Here is a 21,246-nt window from a genome sequence, read left to right on the forward strand (position 1 = left end):
TCCATCAAGACCTATTAAGTAGAGTGACATTACCTCTTTTCCCCCCTGGACTTTAAGGGAGAACTAGGCTTTGTCCTGAGTTTTTGCTTTAAAGTTTTTTAAACATATTGTAGAACATGCACATGAATCTTCTTTACCCTTTTTATTCATCCCACAAGCCTAATAATGCATTCTTCTGTGAGAATGTGAAAATAAGAACAGAAGAACTTTGTAACTTTGCAAACATAGTAATGGCTGTCAAACTGAAGATCACTGTATGTTTTATTCTCAGATCTGCATCCTGATGGGTTGAATCCATCATATGTACTCCTGTGAATTTTCTTTTTTTCCCCACTACTTTTATTGAGAAAGAGCTGCTGAAGGACTAAATGGTCATCTGATAATTTGGCACTTACATAGATCTTTACGTAATAAAATTACTGTGTAAAAGTTGATTCTCACAGTAAAAGCATGTTGTTCTCTCCTTTCTGTGGCTGAAAAGGTTGGGAAGGAGGAATTTAAATATTGTTGGCATGTTGTCAAAGGGCAGAGAGGTATTGATAGCGTGGGAATGCCCAGGTCAGTCAGACCCAGAGTCTGCTCATCCAGTGCCGACTCCAGCACTGTCAGTGGAAAATGCTGTTGAATGAGAGCAAACGGCTCTGGCTGCTCCGTTCCCCTCCTGCTCCTGCAGCATCTACCACTGTACTAGGGATGTCCGGGGGATATCTCTGCTGAGTCCTCTATGGACCTGCTGTCCAGGAGTTTGTTTAATCCCTCTTTCCACTTGCTGATGTTGTTTCTCTCCACAGTGTCCTGGGCAGCAAGCACCAGAAGTTCACTGCCTGCTGTGTGAAGAAGTGTTTCATTTTATCTGCTTTAAATTTATACTACTCTAGTTCCATCAAGTGTCACTAGTCCTGGTATTGTGGGATTTGATGAACAAGTTATGCTGGAAGTTCAGTTGGTGCTGTTCACACTGAGGTGTACTGTGCAGATGAAAGTAATAAAAATTAAGCAGTACCTTGGAATAATTATTTGTAACTACATTCTGACATGCACACAACTTTTGAATAGTGCCATAGTGAGCTTCCTTCCTTCTCAGAAAGTCCTAGGGTTTTCACATTTAGCATATAGTCTTTCACATTGTGTATTTGGATTGTTTACTCCTACTCATTGGTAAATGTGAGAGAAAGCCTGTTTAAGCCTGGCTTTTAAAAAGCTGGCTTGCTACCAAGGTTTGTGCATACTTTCTTGGGAGGAAGAAGACCGACAAGATCTGAGTTTGGTTCATGGTTCAGTCCATGGAGCCACAGGCTTCCGTGTTGCTTTCAGTAAATGTTTTATGTGGCTGAGCTTTTCATCTGCAAAGTGGAGTTAGTAGTAGCTTGCTTTGAGTCAGGGCTCCCCATAAAATTTACAGTATGCAGCAGATAAGTTGTGCAGAAATACTGCTACTGGAATTTTAGGAATTAAATTGGAAATGAAAGAAATCACAGATTTATGATAAATGGGTTAAATTACAAATATAAATACTGAACAAAGAAACTTATCAACTCTTAATGGTTTTTCACCTTTAGAATGTGGTTGAATTTAACTAACACAATGTTTATAAAATGAAGTTTGCATGGTATTGTCTGAATGCCAGTGCAAAGCAGATGGTGTCAACTTTCTGTCCACCAGTTGGGCCGCTACATCTAAACCACAATTAATAGTAGTTTATGCCATACTGATCTTTCTTCTGAGGAGAAAGCTCTGTGCATACCAGAGTGATGGTTTTATGATGTTGGCAAATATTTGCAAGAGGCTAAGTTGAATCCATCAGACTTCTGTTTGCTTGTGGCCTAATCTGAGTTTGAATCTGAACCTCCCCTGCTGAAAGATGCACTCTGTTCATGGCACTTTGAAAGGATTCGTGTGTTTGAATTTTTCAGTTTCTCCTTCTGGATCCAGAGTCAGAAATTGCTAGCTGGCTGCTAGTCACAGCAGATATCAATGTTATGACTTGTAAGGAGATCTGCTGGAGCCAGGATATTCTACATTCCTGTCTGTCACTGGTTGTTTTCTGCTTAGAGAGCTCACTGAGAAATAAAACATGAACTGCTAAAGCAATGGAGAAGATAGGGCTTCTGTACTCCTTTTTGTTTCTGTTTCGTGGAGAACTTTAAAGGGGGTGTGTAAGGAAGTAAGGTGGAAAGGACTGTGATTTCCTGAATTTCCCCAAGAGTGTCTGTACTGTGCTGGACCAGTATGGATCCACGCGAGCCAGTACACTGATTTCCCATGGTGGGCTGTAAGGAGTGTTTAATAAGGATCATAAGAACTTAGGTGAATAATGTTATAAACTGATTGTGAGCACTTGGTTCCCATCAGTTGGTGCTTACCGTCCTCCTGAGCTGGAGACTGTTAGGAGCACTGGGTTTGTGGACATCATCTCTTATCGCTCAGCGTATCCCCTTTTTAATCTCTTTGCATTCTTGCCTCTGATGTCCTTTGCAATATGTTCCTCTGCTGGTTTGTGTGTTGCTACTGTCTACATCTTGCACAGTCAGGCCTGTGGCAGAAGGGCAAAAAGGGGACATCATTTGTTGGTGCTTGGTGCTGAGGGAATCTGGCTCTGGTGACATAGCTTTGGAGCAGAGGGAGAGGTTTAGGAGCCCCTAGCATGCCAGTGTTGCCTGCAGGTTTTGTAACATGTGGCAGGTTTGGGCTTGAATTAGTTTCAAATGAAACAAATAGAAATCCGTAGCAAGCCCTGAAAGAAGGATCTTAAGAGATTGCCAGCGAGTATTACAGGGAGAGAACTGACAGACAGTTCACTACAAATCTTTGTGCGTCCTCCCCTTAAGGCAATCTTAAAAATATCATGAATGTTAGTATGTTTTACTTAGTGCTTTTGGAAATGTCTTTGTAGCAAGTTTAATTTCATTCTCTTTCAACATGCTTCTTGGGTTTTCCCCACACAACTGTCGGAGGTAGCAACATCTTCTCTGTGGTCCACTTACTACTCTTGCATCAAAGCAAGTTTGTGCTTGCTTTTGGGCTGCCACTTTGCTTGGGAGCAGTTTTCTGTAAATGGTAACAGGCACTGGGGTGTTAATCCAGTACTGGAGCTCTTAGGTGCTACTATACTCCTACTAGCAAATGTGAGCTTAGTCAAGTAGTAATTAAAAAGGTGTTCAAAGTGTGTGTGTGTGTGTGTAGCCTCCATTAGAAAATCCTGAGTTCTTCAGGCATCTTAGTTTAAATAGCCAAATCAACCAAAGTATAATTTTAAGCACAGTTCATAAGTACTGTTCATATGCTGTCCTTAAAAAAGGGAGGGACTATGAGTGATGTGTTCTGCAAAGACTCCCAAGTCTGCAGCCCCAGCTGAGGGGGTTCCCTGGGCAGGACAGTGTATGAGTTAAAGAAAAAAAGACATTCTACTTTAAAAGAAAAAGCTTTCCAAAATTGGGAAGATTAATACAACAGGTGAGATGTCTGCATTTGCTCCTTTCTGATTATAACGTTCGTACTGTCCCCATGTATTGTTACCTGATAAAGACAAGCGACATTTATTAACATTTGCCATACACTGTGATAACTCGTGTGTAGAAATCACCTTGCTTTAGTTGTTCGGTTTTGCAGCATTTTGTGAAAGACCGAATGACTGAGGTCAGATTTTTTTTTTCCTTTTTCAAAGCAAAAGAGGAGAAAAGTCTTTTTTTTTCTTCGTATCTCAGAACTATAAAATTGTACATAGCTTCTCAGAGGACATGCATGCCCTGAACATAGGTTTTTGCTGTAAACGAGTTTATTTTGGTTCGAAACGTTTATAGCTTAGGAAAAAGGAAATATAGTAGAGTTGTTGTGGGTTCCTGTGCCAAAAATGTGGTGCCTGAAAGAAAATTGTGTTCTTCTATTGATAACCATTTTAATCTTTCTGCAGACCTACAACAGCTGTGCCAGACTGTGCTTAAACCAGGAAACAGTATGTCTAGGAAGCACTGCTATGAAGACTGAAAATTGTGTGGCCAAAGTAAGTAAGAGAACAGCTTTGGTTTTGAGGGTTTTTTAGCAGATTGTTCATTGTTAATCAAAGAAAAGTTCTTGTTAAAAATTACAGTTAGAAAAAAATATTTAAACAGAAAGCAATATTTTGGGTAGGCTTTTCTGTCCTTCAGTGTAGAGATTTCAGACTTGCTGTTTTTCTCTGTTGGAAAGGATTATTTGAGTCCTGAGCTGTCTAGGATTGAAGGGTTCATTCTGCTATACAAGTAATAGGCTTTTCCAGTGGGATGACCTATGCCTGCCATGTAATTAGCTGTGGCAACTTCAAATGATAAATGTCCAGATACATGCTAAAAATACTGCATGAGAGCTCTTTGTATCATGGTTCCCTTTCTTCACTACCAGAGAGGGGGTGCAAAAAGAAAGATCTTCGAATTAAAATACAGTGAATGCTGTATTTAAGGGAAAGGGAGGAGGGAGTTGTGGTGGTTAGAATGGTAAGAAAATATATATATTTGCCTGTCAGAGAAAAGTCCTACCTTGAATGTGATTGGAAAAGATGAGGTGCCATTAGCCACCCTCTTTTCTTAAAATTCAATGTAACTAGAGTAAAACAACATACATGTAGGGCTGTTTGTGAATGGAAAACATTTGAACCGTGACACAATATGTAAAGAAAGGCTGTGCGAAGGTTGCGTTTAGCCTTGTGTAATCTTCATATTTCCACTGAAAGGAAGTTTAGAATGGACATGAGGACAGATCAGTGCACACAGCCATCTGTTACCGAAACCAGCTGGCATTTTGTTGCTCCTCTGTCACCACAAACCTGACCACTCGAAAGCCTGTTTTCTCTTTCGGTTATTTATTCCTTGATCTTCTTGAAGTCCTTTTTTTTCATACTTGAATGGTTGTTAAAGGTGCCTTGTCCCTTCGGGGGCCACTTTTGTATTGACCTTTAAGATAATTTCCCAGCTAAATCTTTGCTGGGATTTTGCTGGTGAAATTTGGATGTCCCATTACTTTTGATTCCTGTCAGGGAATTGGCCATCATAAAAGTTTGTCATGGTGCTTGCAGGTGGCTTAGCACTCATAAACTGTGCTTGACAGGCCAGGTTACCTTCCACTGGAGAAGCACTTCTGAGAGAAGCTACCAATCTTGGTACAAAGTACTAATATTTAATACCAACACCTCCATTCTTAACTCAAGATGACTGGTATTGCACACTGCTTCCTAAGGTGCTTTATGATACAAAGTAGGGTGAAACTCTTTAAGCAAGGCGCCAGAGCAGTCCTGACTGAATTATATCGTCATACAGCATCATTCTGATGCCATGAAGCAGCTCACAGCAAGCTAACTAGAGTAAACCCATTCAACGGCATCTTTATAGCTTTATAGCATCTTGTTTGACCTGATCATCTTACTAAGAAGCAAGGATGTGCAAGAACTACAGCTAATTTAAGTGATGCCTCTTGTAAATGAAATGATATACCTTTAACATCCTAATGCCCCAAATAATAAACTCTCCTAAAATTATGTTTTCAGTGGGATCATGGTAAGATGTGTGGGTAGGGCTCAAGGCAGGAACAGCAAGACTTGTTTCATGTTAGTGAGGGTGAATTTAAACCATCACCCTGGAGATGAAAAAGCATATGTTTTTAAGTATTGTGTCTCTATATGCTGTAGGACAATATATATGTATATATGCTGTAGGACAATCTGCTGTCACACACACACACACACACATATATATGAAAAAACATATATATACATGTAAAAAACATAAGGACTTTTCTGGGGATATAATTTCTCTAGTACTAGCTTGCCTGGCTCTTGTACTACTTTCCTTTGCTTTCCCAGCTACAAACCAAAATGAAATAGGTTCTAAGAAAACTTGTCTTTCAAATTCCAGAAGTGTTGAAGCATTTATAAATCCAGTTAGCTAAATGCAGATGGCTTAGTGATGGCATAAGCAAATGGCACAACTGTTAAATGTTCCCTAGGTGAAGGGCTTAAATGGGATTTAAGGAGTTCAGAGGACTTCTAGCCTTATGCACATGGCGAGTTTTATCCTCCATGATTGATGTGTCTTACAGCCTTGGACTTTAAAATGTTTTGTGAAGAGGGTGAGTACTGGAAAGTATAACTGCGGGTTTCTTTATCTGCAGCACTTTTCCAAAAGTTTTATAGGGTTTTCAATTTTTTTTTTTAAACTGGCAGTGAAAGACAAAAAGGATTACTTTGGAAATCATGATTTGCCTTTTCTGATTCTGCAGTGTAGTATCAGCCCTAACTGGGAGGCACAGTCAACATTATCACAGGCTTGTCAGACATGTCAGTCAGTCTGCAAGACACGATAGTTTTTCTGAAAACAGAATTTCTGATTCTGCACCTACTTGCAAAAAAGAAAATTGTGCTCTGCTAAGACTGTATTAATGCTATTTACTGATCGTGTGCTTGATGTTTCTAAAGTTTATTCAAAGAATGAAATGCAATTTCCCTTGAGGCCACACACATCAATATTGAGATATCTTTTTTTCAAGATTGAAGCACTGTCCATCCATCAAGCTCTCTTGTGAACGAGTGCTTCTGGACGGGACATCCAGATGTAAATTACCAACTTAACAACTGGCATTCTTTCTAAAACAGAGGGAAAAGAAGTATATTATAAACAGATATACAATTTCAAGTATGGAAAGTAGCATAGGGCTGCTGTCTTTTTGACCACTCAAGGAAGTCTGTGTTTGTTAGGAAACCTTGTCTGCCCGGTTTTCTATATGATGTCATGCTGCCTGTGCAGCCACGTGCTCAGGGGCTTTTGCAAACATATGGATTATACAGTTTTATTCAGACATTTAAAAATTAAACTAGAATATCATGTTCTGATGAATCTTTGTATGTTGTTCTTAGCCCTGCTTTTCTGGTATTTGTCCTCTGAAAGTCTGTTTTTGAGACTTGGGCATATTTGGGTAGAAGCAAATAAGGAGCAGTAGAATTTTTTTCAAGTGTGCGCATGTTTTGACTGAAGAGGTTGGATATTAAATAAAAAATTATATATTGTGATGCACAGATATTACCTCTGTGATCTGTAACATCAATTCTCTTCTGTCCTCAGGTGTTTTTCTGTTAATCTTTTGGCATCTTTTTGTCCATTGGCTTTGAGTGACCAACAAGTCTGATGTATATTTAACCTAATATCTTTAAAAAGGAAATGCAATCTCTAATTGTTTTTATATATGTGTGTACACACACACACGCACATATATATATACTCCTCCTGTTTGTCTCTTTAGAAACTGAAAAATGCCTGTGAGAGGATTTCTTTTTATGATACTACTGGTGTGCAACCACAAGTGAACAACTTTCTCAGGAATTGGTGCTAGGTGCTTAAATAAGGTAGAAATGTAGCATGAACCTGAGCTGCAAGGACAGGGTGTTTGGTTTTAATGAGGCTTATTGAAATCTGGCCAAATGAGCATCTGTTCCTATTGTTTGTTCCATATTTTGTAAGCCAGTATCTTCAGGCCAGATAATGGTGTTGGTGTGTGCTTCATCCTCAATTAGAGAGGGGCACAGTTAAAAATCCCCTGGCATTTGGTATGTCACTAGGATTCTTGTGATGCTCCTGGGTGTGCAAACAAGTTTCTCTTCTGTTCTGCACCCAGGACCACTTACTTTCTGTGGTGACCTTCACACTTTGTATTTGCTCTGCAATAAGGGATGCTCTGGTGTGTCTCCAGTTTACTTGGCTGAGTCTTTGCTTGGATGGATTATATATATCCCTGTTTGCAAACAGAAGTCTTATCTTTTCACCCTTTCATAATGTGGGCTGTATTAGGTTTAAGTTTTGCTGTTCGCTCGGAGTCCATTAGATTTTGCGTTTCCCTGGATCATGGAAATACCCTTTTGATTCAAAGTGCTCTTTTCTTTCCCAGCAAGAGACTGGTCTACAACTGATCTCACAGAGTTCTACAGTCAATACCCATTTCCTGCATTCATTAGATAGGTCTTTACTGTTTATTAACTCCTGCAGCCAGTTCCAGTTTGTCTCTATCTGCTATATAAAGAACTGTTCTCAGTTTCATTTTGCACATTGAATTCTTTCCTACATGTGCCAGAGATAGATACCCTATGGCGTACCTGCCAGAGACGGCACAAAGACACCTTCTAAATGGCATACAGCATCCCCAGGTTTCTACTGAGTTCTGAACTCAGCAGCAGCTGGGAGAGGGTCTCTGCCTGTATCTTTATCTAAGTGAAATTGGAGGAAGAAAAATATGGTCATGCACACCACCCTTGAAAAATTAGACTTCTGTTTCAGGCCACTCCTTGCTACCCACATGTGATAACTGGTCCTGCTTTTTAAGGTCACAGCAAACCGAGGGACTTCTCAGGGTCTTTTAAGCATGTTGTGTCGTACAGGGAATCTTTGATTGCTGTTCATCGTACTTTTAAATGTGCATGCAGCAGTGGTTACAGGATTGAACTAGAAATTCAGAAAGGGTTTATACCCTTTGTTTTTAGCACTGTGATTTTATTCTCTGTGGCCATGATAGCTTTTCTTGCTCCTCGTCAAAAAGGGAATCAATAATACTCTCCTTGCAGAAATGCTATGAAATTTAACTCTATGATGCTTTTTTGACTCTTGGATGAAAAGTCCTGCTTAAGCATGTAGTGATGTTCTGCCTGCTTGGCAAGCTGTTTGTAGCGTACAGGAGGACAGAGCTCTGTTCTGCTCAGTTCTGGAAACACAGAACAGGGCTTGGCACTTCAAGTACACTATGTGAAATTTTCTTTCAAAGATGCATAGTATTATTTAGCTATAGCTACACATTTTACATTCAAGGATGATTCAGCTAAAGCAAGGAGTGGTGGAAGTAGCTGGTAATTGAAATCTGCCTGCCTTTGTCAGTTCTTTCTGCATCGCTACTTCCGAATTTTTAGAATAAAAATAGTCTGCACAATAATAACATTGAGCTCAGAATTTTTATATGAATTCAAAGGAGAAACCACAAGTACTCTTTAATAAGCAAACATTTAGGGTTCCAGGCTCAGTGTTCTAGTTGGCAGTAGGACAAATTGATCTAAAGAGTGTCCCTCTTGTACTCTCAAGTCCCTTTATGTCACAGATTGATGGCTTCTCTTTCCTGAGAGTGTCCCTGCATTTACTTTGCATGAACAACACAACCAACTCAGAGTTCTGCTGTGATACACCACTGAGTCGGTATATCTTCAGATAATGCATAGTTTTCCAGTGCTTTTGAAGACTTTCCAGTCCTTGAGATTGAAATTAGAGCAATTTAATCGTGAACAAATATTACTTGACTAGCTACATTGTTTCCTGATACTCTTTCCACTGTTTTAATGAGAAAGTATTTTCTTCCATACCTTAATTTTTAGTATTAAGCTTCTGCGTAATGATGCAGAGGGGCTGTCTGTGGATGTGCTTCCAGCTCCAAACCCCTCAGTAGCAGTGTGTCCCCTTTTGTAGCTTGGATATACCTTTCTCTGGGATGACAGTCTTTGAGGCTGTTGCAAACTGGATAAATGCTGCCTCAGCCACTGGCTAATAGAGATTTAAGCATGTCATTTTATCCTTCTGTTGTAGTATCCTCTCTGTAAAAAGAGGGTTGTGTGAATGGCAGGTATTGCAGGGACATTGCTGGGATTACTTAATGTTCAAAAGGTGCTTTGAAACTGAATTCTCAGTATTTAGACAGCACAAGTAGAAGGCAGCATCGGAGGTTTATCTAAAGGCTTTGACCTAATAATGATCTTCCTTTCTTAGTAGTATGTCTACTTTTATCTTAATTGAGAGTTTCACATTTTTTTAATATTTTTTTTAAGGTCAAGACAGTTTTTATGCTTTAGCTTCCCCTCAGTCTAATAACCGCTTCGCAAATGACTGAGAAAGAAATGTGATATTCCTGCTCCCCCCACCCCACCCCACCATACACATTCTCCAGATTTTGATAGACTTGTTTTATTTATTTCCAAAATTATATCCGCAGGAAACAAGCTGTTTAAATTCAGATTATGCTGAAGCAAAATGGTCCTGGTATGAGAAGCAACGTGCTGTTTTATGAGCGCAGAGTCCCTTTTCTCATAACTGATTGATAGTAAATATTTTCCTGAAGAATTATTGCCAACCATGAACAGTGCAACTGTTTCACTTTTTTTTTTCCGTGCTACTTGCTGTACCAGCCATTGTCTGTAATTAAGATCTACAATTCACAATGCAGACGTTTGCACTTCCTCTGGGTCTGAGCTATTTATAAGGCATTTCAGCTGTTCAGAGTTTCTTTTGAGTGTTAAACTACATGTAAACAGGCTTCTTTAGTCTTCAGTTACACAAACACTGTGGAGTGGTTGTCATTTCTGCTTCTCTTACCACCCAAAATGACTTTGCATGTCAATGAAGCCACGAATTAAAAAAGAATTACACTTGAGGTTTTTTAAATGCAAAAGAGACTTCGAAGAAATAGTAGTATAATAGTTAACTCATAAATTGCTTTATAGCTGAGGGTGTCTAAGTGTGTTCTGGAGATCAGTTCTCAAAGCTCTGCAGTAAGGATGGTCAGCCAGGTAATACGCAAAATCTTGATATGAAGAATCATTTCCAAAGTTCAGTCAACTCGATGGAGATGTTTCTACTTTTTGGAGCCCTGGATTTGGAATATCAAGAAAGCAAATTGAGTTACCTGTGAAGTTGAGTTCAGTAAATACTGGAAGGGCTCCCACACAGATCTTAGAAACTCCTTCTCAGGTTTGACTGGTTCTAAGGAAGAACTTTGTCGTGGTGATGACAGTCAACTGGAACAGGTTGCTTGCAGAGGTTCTGCAGCCTCCATCCTTGGAGGTTTTCAAGACCAGGCTAGATGAAGCCCTGAGCTACCTGGTCTGACCTCATAGCGCACCCTGCTTTGAGTAGGAGGTTGGGATGGAGAACACCTGAGGTCCTTTCTGAACTGAATCATCCTGGGATCCTCTCAGTATACAGGCAGTGAAGATGTAATAGAAATCTTCTAAAATTTAGAACTTGACCTGGCATCCCTAATCAAAATTCCCCTGCAAGTGTATTCTGTGTAGTGTCACATGCTGTAGTTCCACCCCAAGTGTTTGCTCGTTTGGTGATTGATACTCTGCATAAAGAATTACAGCCTGGATGTCTTCATTCAAGTCCTGTCTCATTGAGCTTGTAAGGAGTGTTCATCAGGGTAAGAGTTATGAAACGAACTGGTCTTGCACTTACAAAGTACTTTAGGGTCTTTTGTGCTGGAAATGTGAAACAGTTTGGAATCCAAATCATTGGTAGCTTTAGTGGTGAATGGTGGCAAACCTGATGAGAAGCATCGCTTCTTAAGTAGTCACCTGCAGTGGCAGCACCCTCAGATGGTAGAGAATCCAAATACCATTAACATGACATTAACTAGATATGTTTTCAGTATTTTTCAAATGCAAGAAGTGAAAAAGTTGTTTGAAATACATGTCCAATTCCTGTGTTAGCTTGTGGTATGAAATGCTGGAATAATCATTTCATAGTGTAGCCCACTGCAGGGAAGCCATTGGTGTGGCCAAATGTCACATTTCAGAAGGCAGAGTTCTGAGTTTAGCCTTGCAAGAGAGCCTCTAAAAATGAGCCCATTTTTGTAGACCCATGGGGGTTAACGTGGGGTAGGCTCCAACGTCTTTGCTGTTAGGAGCAGACAGGGGAGGGGAACTAATGTGGAGCGAGTTCATCGTCAGGCGTGTACTGCAGCATTGCCCACTGATGCATGCCGGATCACCCGCACGCAGAGATCACATGGCTCCTCCAAAAGTCAAACGATCAATTCGCCTCGTTTTGGCTCTGTACTTAATGCACAAACAGTGCGATCTGCAGGGCTGTAATTGCATTGTTAGGGCCAAGGAACAAGCCTGTGCCTTTTCAGCAGACAGCTGGCAGGGAAAGAGGCATGTTGTTAGGAAAGAGAGAGGCAAGGCAAATAAAATTACTGCTAACGCTCAGAGATCGGCAGGAGTCCTACTTGCCTAATCTTACCGGTGGGAGCAAGCGGCTGTTGTAATCCAATTATAGCAGCATAAGCAATTTGTTAGACACTCCGCATAATGTAACAATTTCCCAATAAACTCTGACTTGTAATAACGTCGGCAAGAGCCCACATAAATCTGCCCGAATGGTGGGGGCTGGAGTGTTCGGCTGGGGGCTTGTAATTTGTGCCATCAGCACGTTTTGTGGAGTGTGGTGTGGTGCAGTCTTTCAGTGCAGGAATTTTAAGGAGAAAAGCATGGCACGCCCCTCCAAGAGAAAACCATTAGCAAGGGTCAAAAGAGATACCAAACAAAGCTGGGAGGTGGCTTTTCTAGGAGGGAGGAAAAATCAACCCCCAAATGCAAGGCTGTAGCTGATGAGGATTTAAAAATATTAAAAAGCAGTAATGTAGCGTTTTAAATTACAGCAGTGGGAGGAGGGAGAACTAGAATTACATCTGTTTTGGAGGGGGAGGGAGGAGAATACCCTTCCTTATATTTAAGCTGTTTAAATATTAAAAAAAAGCTCAAGTATTGAAAGGGATGCTCTGTGCTTATAAGACAGAGAAGCCACGAATCCTGTCCCAAGCAATTCATAATCTACAAAGGGAAAAATTAAACCTTTTCTGGTATCCAGTTACTCTCCCGTTGTCTTTCTTGCAGCTCCTAGCTGGCTTCATGCATATTGGCACAGCATCTTGATGATGTGTCTGAGAGATAAAACGTAGGTCTAGAACCATTCACTTTGAGCGTACCCCAGTGAATTTAACTTTTTTGGCACAATGATGAATGTCCCCTCTGGTTCATGCAGATCTACACAAAGAACTAATCTAATTTAGATATTATTTAAAAGTAAAATCAGTCTGCTGTGCGCTGCCTGTCACTCTTGGAGCACATTGCGAGTTACAGCGTCATAGACACCAGTTTAAGGTTTATGTTTAGCAAGATTTAAGATATCATATTTCTGTTAATCCTTCTATTTAGCATTTCCCTTTGCTAAGATGCAGATAGGCAGCAGGCAAAATAATGTAGGTCCCTTTATATACAGCATAGAGACTGTCAGAGGTCCAGGATTTTCAATGTAGTTCTTACCACTGTTGCGGTGTAAAAATGCCTGACTTCATACCGCTAACAATACTTTATTCATTTCTTATCTATGGGATCCTGTGAAGCTTCAGTGTGGATTGACATTTCTGCTCTGACTCATTCCCAAGTTGTGGCAGCACAATGCCTTTTCGTAGGGGAAAAAATAGTTCCCAGCTGTACAAAACAGTTTGCCATGTCATTTGGAGCTCCTGCTCTCAGTCCCTGTGTTTTGATGCTGGGCTATGCAGGCTCCTTTGCTTAGCAAAAAAACCCAAACCCAAACCTAAATTGTTGACCTTGTACAACAGCTCACACAATCATGCCCGTACTGTGTTTGCCTTTATGGTAGTACCATATTTTGTGTGATTTTGGGGTGTATTTATATATTCACCTGTCATATTAGTACTGAGATGATTTTTATTTAAACTGTAAAATAGTAGCTGAGATGTGCAGGCAGACTGCCATGCAGATAATGCTGCATGTTTTGCCCTTCTTTATGTGGAAGTCAAGCCTCCATTGTTCTTAATCTTCGTTGTCTGCCAGCGTATCAAGATAACAGGCTGAGACAGTGACCGTTTCCAAAAGTATCCTAATAAATATTTTCTTTCAACATAAATTGCCTAAAAAAGTGTGTTTAAAGAGGGCAGGTATTATCTTAGTTTACCGAAGCTGCATCAATAAACTGCAGTGCTTCTAATAAAGCCACTCAGTGTCTGGGTTTAACTAATGGCTGATTTTCACGGCTTTGACAGTGAGCTGTGTGCGTTATTTTCTCCTGATATTGTAAAAATAATGAGAGCAAATTAGAACAATCAGTTTACCCAGATAGCTGCTGATTGGAGGTGATGGGCAATATGGCAGCGGGTAATCCATCTTCGGGCTCCTGTCACATTAACTTCAGCAGTGTGGAAAAGATCAGGCGGAGCGAGTGGGAATCCTGCCCAATCAGAAAGCTGAAATTAATGAGAAGAGCATTGTTCTGTGATCAACCTTTTAATTAGCAAGAGTGGAGATGGAGGGAGTGATGAAGCTGGCAGCACAGCTGCACAATGCTGGGCATGTTTTCGGTGAGGGGGAGGAAAAACATGGGTTTTAAATTACCCCTTCTGTGCTCCCTGTACACCGGCAGTGTGTCTTCATTCTAAACCCCTTAAAAGATCTTAATAAACAGCCGCATCCAGGTTAATATTGCAAACGTGGCTGTTACTAATGAGTAGTTTCGAAGTAGGTCCTTTCGGGGGTCATTTAGGAAAATGTTGATCACTGTTTACAAAAAAAAGAGAGAGAGAGAGAGGCAGGGTTTGGTGTTGGATTTAAAGTTTCACTGCATCAAGGAAAGAAGAGGGAGACGGATAAAATTAGAGTAAGGGACTGCCTGTTTTATTACTCTCCTCCTTATTTAGTATATGTTTGAAATAAGATTCCTCGGCATATATTTGAAATGAGACTCCTCAGTTAAAAATACTATGTGTGCCATGTGGCTTTCAGCAGCAAAAAAAGAGGAGAGATCAAATACTGCGTTGATTTCTTAATGCTCCTTTTTGTTGTTTTTTTTTGTTGATGGCTTTTTTTGCACCAATATTTTTCAGTTTATTCACTTACCAACAAATTAGAATTTGAAAGATTTGGCTGCTGTAATTGCTAAGATTGACTTGATCTTTTTTTTTTTTTTTCTTAGTGGTTTGATAAAATTGCAGTTTTCTCAAGTACATTCTAAAAATAGGTGCTGGAATTAATGGCTGTCAGATCTGAATACCATTCTTAGGAAAATTGGTATTTTTGTAAAGGGAAAAAAATAATGTGGGGAAGAGAGTGATATTAGGGGGCAATTTCTGTGAAGGAAAATAAGAAATATTACAAAATAGTGTTAATGTTTGCAGTGCAGGGGGATCCAGCTACTTCTGATTAACGTGGTTCCTGTTCTTCGTTCCTTGCTCTCTGCATTGTGTTTTTCAGGCATTTCTTTTTTCCTTCTTCATAATTCCCAAAGAAGTTGTAACAGTTGAAGAGTGAGGCTCCGTTATTCTGCGCACGGTGTCCATGCTGCTTTTCTTTCATTTATCTGATCAGGACACAGGCTCTCTTCACTTCTAGGTATCCCACTTTCTGATACTGAAAAGCAAGTAAAATCTTACCAGTTTGCAAGAGAAGCCAAAAATCAGCACACTGTGCCCAGCAAACTGTACAGGCTGTTTGGCTCTGCTGTAAGCTCACACCCACCCATCAACTTTGCGTTGGTTACTTTTAGGTAGGTAGCTGTAGAGAGATGCGTTAGAAAGGAAAGCCTGTGTGGGTGAGGTTGTTTTCTTTGGGTTTTAGTTCTAGGCAGATCTCACCATCTTTGCTTTTTGTAGTATTTTGAACTTTCTTACTTTGTAACAGTGATGTAACTTCTTCCCTCACCTTCTTTAAAAATGTGGGGGCTTTGTATGAGTTTGGTGATATCCACATAGTTTTTATAGCTTGAAAGACATTGCATCTCTTCAAAAAAAGTTAACGTGATAAATCAGACCTTTTGTGCTACCTAAACCAGTTGTATTTCTAATATAATAATGAGTGGGTCTTGTAGTTCTGCCTGTAAAGGTTGTCTAATATTTTCTTTTATAAGAAACGGTTTCAATTGTTTATAACTTTGCTACTATTTAACCCTTTGAAGTAAAATTTTATTTCTGCCTTAGTCTGATTCCCCTCCACTCCCTGCAGCCTGAGGCAGAAATAAAGTTTGGTGTGTAGGATGAACAGTATTCACTTAGAGAACAGCTGTTCAATATTTTATTTTATTTGTGTTGTTTGTTCTGTGCCCCGGGCTGTATATATTGCGTGCTTTTCAAGCCCTGGTCAGAATATGGAAATACAGACTTCCTCCTGGGGGTTTCCTCTGTAGTTTGAGTGCTTCACAAACCTTAATTAATCTTTCCAGTGTTTCTTGGGGTGAGGGCTGGACTCACAGCATCCATTTTTTTGCAGAGGAGTTCAAAAGTTACTTTTACAACTGAAATCTAGGGAGGAAATAGTTTATTTACAGTAAGCAACAAGGCCTCACAGGAGGAATATTAGATAAGGAATTATAGCTCCAGATCTTGAGACATCTTTTGTCTTTGTCATATTCTGCTTTTCCATCTCAGTTCTTCCATCTGTAAAGGGGATAATGCTGCTTAACATTTCCTTATTAGACATTTGAAGATCTGGAAACATGGTATCAATTGAAGCATGTTTCATACTTAAGTGTTATTTTTGTTTATATATACCTAATGTTGATTTGGGCTCTGTTCCTCTGGCACCTTCTCCCTCCCCAGGTCTGTCTGCATTTTTAAAAGGTTGTGTTAGACATGCATCTTGGGGAAAGATGCACTTGTCAATGGTTGCATTCAAATTTGCAATCAAATATGATCCTTTTGGGAGGCAAGGGGAAAGTCTAAGAAAAAGTGGACACTTTCTAAGCCAAACATTTTTGTTGTTGTTGCATAAAACACCAAAAGCTCTCAAAGCCTTTTGTTCTCCTTTAATAAAACACAAACCCCAGTAAATTATTCCACAGATGCTTAAATCAGTTTCAGTTCCCAAAGAGATTCCCTTGTGGGCTGAAACCAAATGGTAAATATTTGCCCAAAAGTAATCTTACTGCAGGAGAATAACAGGAAAGAGGCAATGTGTTGCAGAATTCACCTTAAGTATGGAGTCACTACCATGACTCTGTAATGGGATGTCCCAGCATGGGGTATAATATCATAGTGTAAATATGCCACATGTGAATTAATAGGCAGCCTAAGGATTGTTAATGTTTACATACATGTTAAAATGAACATACAGCTAATCTTAATTCTTTATTAACCTAATAAAATAATTTTGTTCTACCTCCTGGTTAGGTTTTGCAACTGGATGATTTTATCAGTGCTAAAAGTTCTTGGTTGTTTTTTTGGATCCTATTTTCTATTAATTTAATTTAAAACGATTCACATGTTTTTCACATTCAATTGTCTGTATTTTGCATTTTCTCCCTGCAGTTTTTCTGCCTCTCTTTCTTCCCACCCCCACACATGGCTCTCCCTGTTCTGGCCCCTTCAGTTTGAGAGCTACTTTGAGACTGGGAGACATTTACTCCCCAGTAAGCTAAGGAAAAAGTCATTCTCTGGGGTGTTTTTCTTGACCTTTTTTGCCTGATCTCTCTGAAGTTTTTCTCTACCATCTTTCGGGATCAGAGCTGTGTGTAGAGTGTTACTACTTAGTGTCTTCTCCCTGAGGCTCAGTCAGCTTAGGGAACATTAATGTAACTCTGCGACCCCCTGCGAAGTAGCCACATAGTATCTCAGGAGAAAAGCGGTGTCTCAGCCAGGCTCAGATGGAAACCTGCGGAGAGCCAGGAGTAAAAGTTGTCCTCTAGCTCTGCTGACAGTCTAGACTTCTGCTTTAACTGCAAGTTCGTCTTTTTACTTTTACAGTGGTATGTGCTCGCCTTCTGGACTCCCACCAATTTTAATCACAAGTTCAATAACCACCACCTTTTCATTAAACTCTCTCTAAAATACTCCTCCTATGAATGTAACTTTCTGAACATCAGGACTGACATAAAAGGGAAGCCCATAAAGCAATATACTTACTTCTGTAAAGCTAGTAATGACCTGAGGCCACCACAAAGGCTTTGGTGTACAGCCAGTTCTCAGACAACGTTGTATGTTCTCTGAGGAGGTTACAGCCATATCGGCTTCTGCAATCTAAAGAGATCTTCACCCAGCCAGGACTCCTCTGTAGAGAGGTGGCTTTCATCTTTGAGTAAGCTACCCAAAATCCCTGTACAAACTGCTGCAGGGCATACTGCTGCAGGGCAAGTCATATGGACAAGCCAGTTTATTTGGATCTAATAAAGAAAATAATTAAGTAATTAGACCCTATACAGGAAGAAATTTTCCCAGAACCCTTACCTCTCTCTCACCCTGCTCTGTAGCTTTCAAAGAGCTCCCACAACCTCAGTAAACACACTGCTAGAAACAAACGCTAAGGCAACCAAGCACACACCAGACCATGTTTAACTGACAAAAGTTCCCTGTGCACTTCCTAGAATATATATGCTTTGTCCAGCACACCAAAAGCCTTCCTGAATGCTGTTGGTGAAGCCAAACCCAGGCCTGTTTGTATTATGTGTTAGAATTTTCCTACCTCTGGGTAAACTCTATATTTTACTTATTCGAATTATCCATTTCTTTCTTTGCTCTGTAAGGGCTAGCAAACTGCCTACTAGCTGTTGACAGAACACTAGCAACGTTTTGTTTAAAATTTCTCTCTCTCTCTCTTTTTTTTTTTTTGGAAAAACAAAACTGCATTAAGCTCGGTCACAATTTTAATTCTCAATTTAACTTAGAAGATTTTTTTGTGTGTTTGAAAAAGAAATAGCAAGTCTCATATATCTAAAGGTTTTGTACGTTTTTTCCAGCTGTATAGTCAATATTACTATTCCCCAGAAATCCTTCCTTGCTTAAAAATTACAGTAGTATCTTTTTATAGGTGAAACACTTTAAAGTTTGGAAGATTCAAAGTTTTCACTTCATTTTAACTGTCCCCTTTTCATATACACAGTATGAGTCAACATGTGATACATGGTAACTTTGTTTCTCAAGTAATGAAACCTGGTATCTGATCTATAAAATGTAAGTACATTAAACTTTTTGTGAATAATATAAAAAACAAGGAGAACATTTATTTAAAGGCAAATCATTTTGTAAGTTTACCTGTTATGGTTTTAATGGCTGAACAGTTATTTATAAACTATTACAGAATGTAATTTGTCTTTAAAGAAATTATAAAACCTTAGCTGCACTGATGAAATCAATACATATATTAAAGTACTAGTCCCTAAAATATATCTTGTAGTTCCCATGAAGGTGGGGTCAGAGAAATGTGAATTTATAGGTTGCATACATAAGTTATCAGTTGGTAAATGGGAGCAGCGCTGTTGAGTCTGCAGTCTCATCTCCTACAATAATGTTTACTAGAATAAAACAGTTCTTATTGGAGAACTTGATGTCTGACCCTCAGTTTACTTTGAAATATGTAATTGTCTTTACCTTAATTTCTGTCCATTTGTCACCATAGTAACTTCTTTGGATCAAGTGCTGACACTTAGAATCGCTTCTGATATGAAAGACCCAATCAACAGGCTTCAAATCCTGTCCTCTGGTGGAGACAAATTTACCTTCAAAGTTTCCTGATACTGAACTGAAGAACTCTTCACCTTAGGTGGGACCTCAAGTGACTCAACTTAGTCTGCCTGGAGATCAGACACTTGCCTCCATCATTCTGTGTCTCAAAGTAGATCACCATCAACTGGCAGGACAAGTTTTGATCCTGCTGGTCCTAAGAATTGGTTTGGAGTTGTACTGGGCTCCAGCTGGAGCCCGGTATGAGTTTTTGCTCTTTGTGGTCCCAAGAATGGCAAATACCCATTGCAACCTATACCCAGATAACTGGTCAGTTAAAGGTAGAAGCTAGCAGAAGACAGCAACAGTGTTGATATCAGCCATGTATCTTTTCTTTTAATTATGGAGACAATAGGCAATTGTCCCTGGAGACAACAGAGATCATAGTTATAACAGCAGACTGCCCAGCAGGTCACAGCCTAATCTTCCCAGTCAGTGGTAAATGACTTGAAGGTAACTCCTCCAGCAAAAATGCCTCCATATCAGGGTCTCTAAGGTCACTTGCATTTCTGACATACAGATCTTACCTTCATTGAACATCCAAACATCACATGAATGCACAGCTTAAAGGTTTGCCCCAGATCCTATGAGAGTTTACGTGGAGGCAGTGAAGGTTTGAAAAGAGATATTCTGTGTTGCCATGCAATACATTTGTTATAAATGCATCAAAGACCATGAGGGATATCCTGTTGAACCAACTACAGACACAGTGAATATAGCCTCAGGGCAGTCTGAAGTTACCTATGAGTCTCCTGGAGCTGAGACAGGTGGATAAAACCATACCAGAATAAATAGTGTTCCTGTGTGTCATGTGCAACACAGCAGTTCAGCACCTAGTGAAAAGGTGTAGGTTGTACATTTCATACATCTCAGGTATGCTCAGGCTCATTGGGCACATGCCAGACTGAAAATTGACAGCTCTCTTTCTGGGTGAAGCAGTCACCTGTCATCCATGATAGAGGAATGAAACCTGACCTTTGTATATTTAACAGAGTGCAGCCCAGAGTCCCATCAAAGTTCTCTACTCATTGAAAGTCAGTTTGCTCAGTTACCAAGTTTGCATCTGTGCCCTCTCAGGTATACTCTGAGCTGTAAGGTGATGAATGTCCTCTTGCAGAACAGGACATTGCCTGGTTTGTATCATTCTACCTTCTGGGACCTCACAGGTCACTGGTTCCAGCCTCTTGTCTTGCAGATACTACTTTGCCCCTTTTACTGAGTTTCATCTCACAACCAGTTAAAGGTTGGTCTGAGGTCCTTTTTACATTCTGTTTCCATCAGAAGATGATTCCAGAACCCGATTCTTCTAATGACTTGGAAATCCTCTCCAAGTTTCCAAGCTAGTTTATTCACGGAGAATTGTACTACTGGTTCTTTAGCTTGTTTCTTCCTTTTGTTTTAATAGTTTCTTTTCCCTTTTTGGTGTTTATCCCCATATATTTTTAGAGAGCAGTCATATCCGCTTTGTTTTATTAGGATAAATTGAATGGTCCTTGGGGAGTGGCTTAATTTAAGAAATGAGGGAAGAGAAATGGTGAAGATGTTTCAGCATTTGTGGTTGAGGAGTTTGTTTTCTAGTAGGAATTTATTCATGTTTACTTTTCTGTTCACTCTCTCTTACACAAAATTGTCAAATTATTGCCGTAAACTGTACCACAGCTATTAACAGTCTTGTGTACATGTAAAGATCTAATTCTTCTGGTTGATGCGAAGCTTATGGTTTAACTGTCACATTAAGGCAGTGACACAACCTGCATTTCTTCTGAAAGGAAAAGGAAGGTTGGGCAAAAAACTGCATGCTCCCCCTTGTTATTGTCAGGTATCCTGGTCCCTTCATTCTCTTGGAATGTTGTTCTGCCCTTTGCAGTACTCAGTGAATACTGCTGCTTGACTGGATTAGGTCTCACCAGTAGTCACTGCCACTAATTAGCAGATTTTAAAATTTAGAGTTTTGTCGGAGGGAACCCA

The 21,246-nt window shown here is 39.8% G+C and overlaps 1 protein-coding gene across 11 annotated transcripts in view; it reads left to right on the top strand.

The window, feature by feature from the left end:
* BTRC (beta-transducin repeat containing E3 ubiquitin protein ligase) overlaps positions 1–21,246 on the top strand; it is a 123,922-nt gene that overhangs the window by 58,362 nt on the left and 44,314 nt on the right. For all 11 annotated transcript variants that reach the window (XR_005933504.1, XM_041127131.1, XM_041127132.1 and 8 more), the window contains one exon: positions 3,911–4,000. Coding sequence is in view for 10 of the 11 variants with exons in the window: in XM_041127131.1 (XP_040983065.1) it covers positions 3,911–4,000 (90 nt within the window). In the remaining variant the exon portion in view is untranslated. The remainder of the gene's footprint in view (positions 1–3,910; positions 4,001–21,246) is intronic.

This window comes from Aquila chrysaetos, chromosome 11, assembly GCF_900496995.4.
Source record: "Aquila chrysaetos chrysaetos chromosome 11, bAquChr1.4, whole genome shotgun sequence".
Lineage (NCBI taxonomy): Eukaryota > Metazoa > Chordata > Aves > Accipitriformes > Accipitridae > Aquila > Aquila chrysaetos.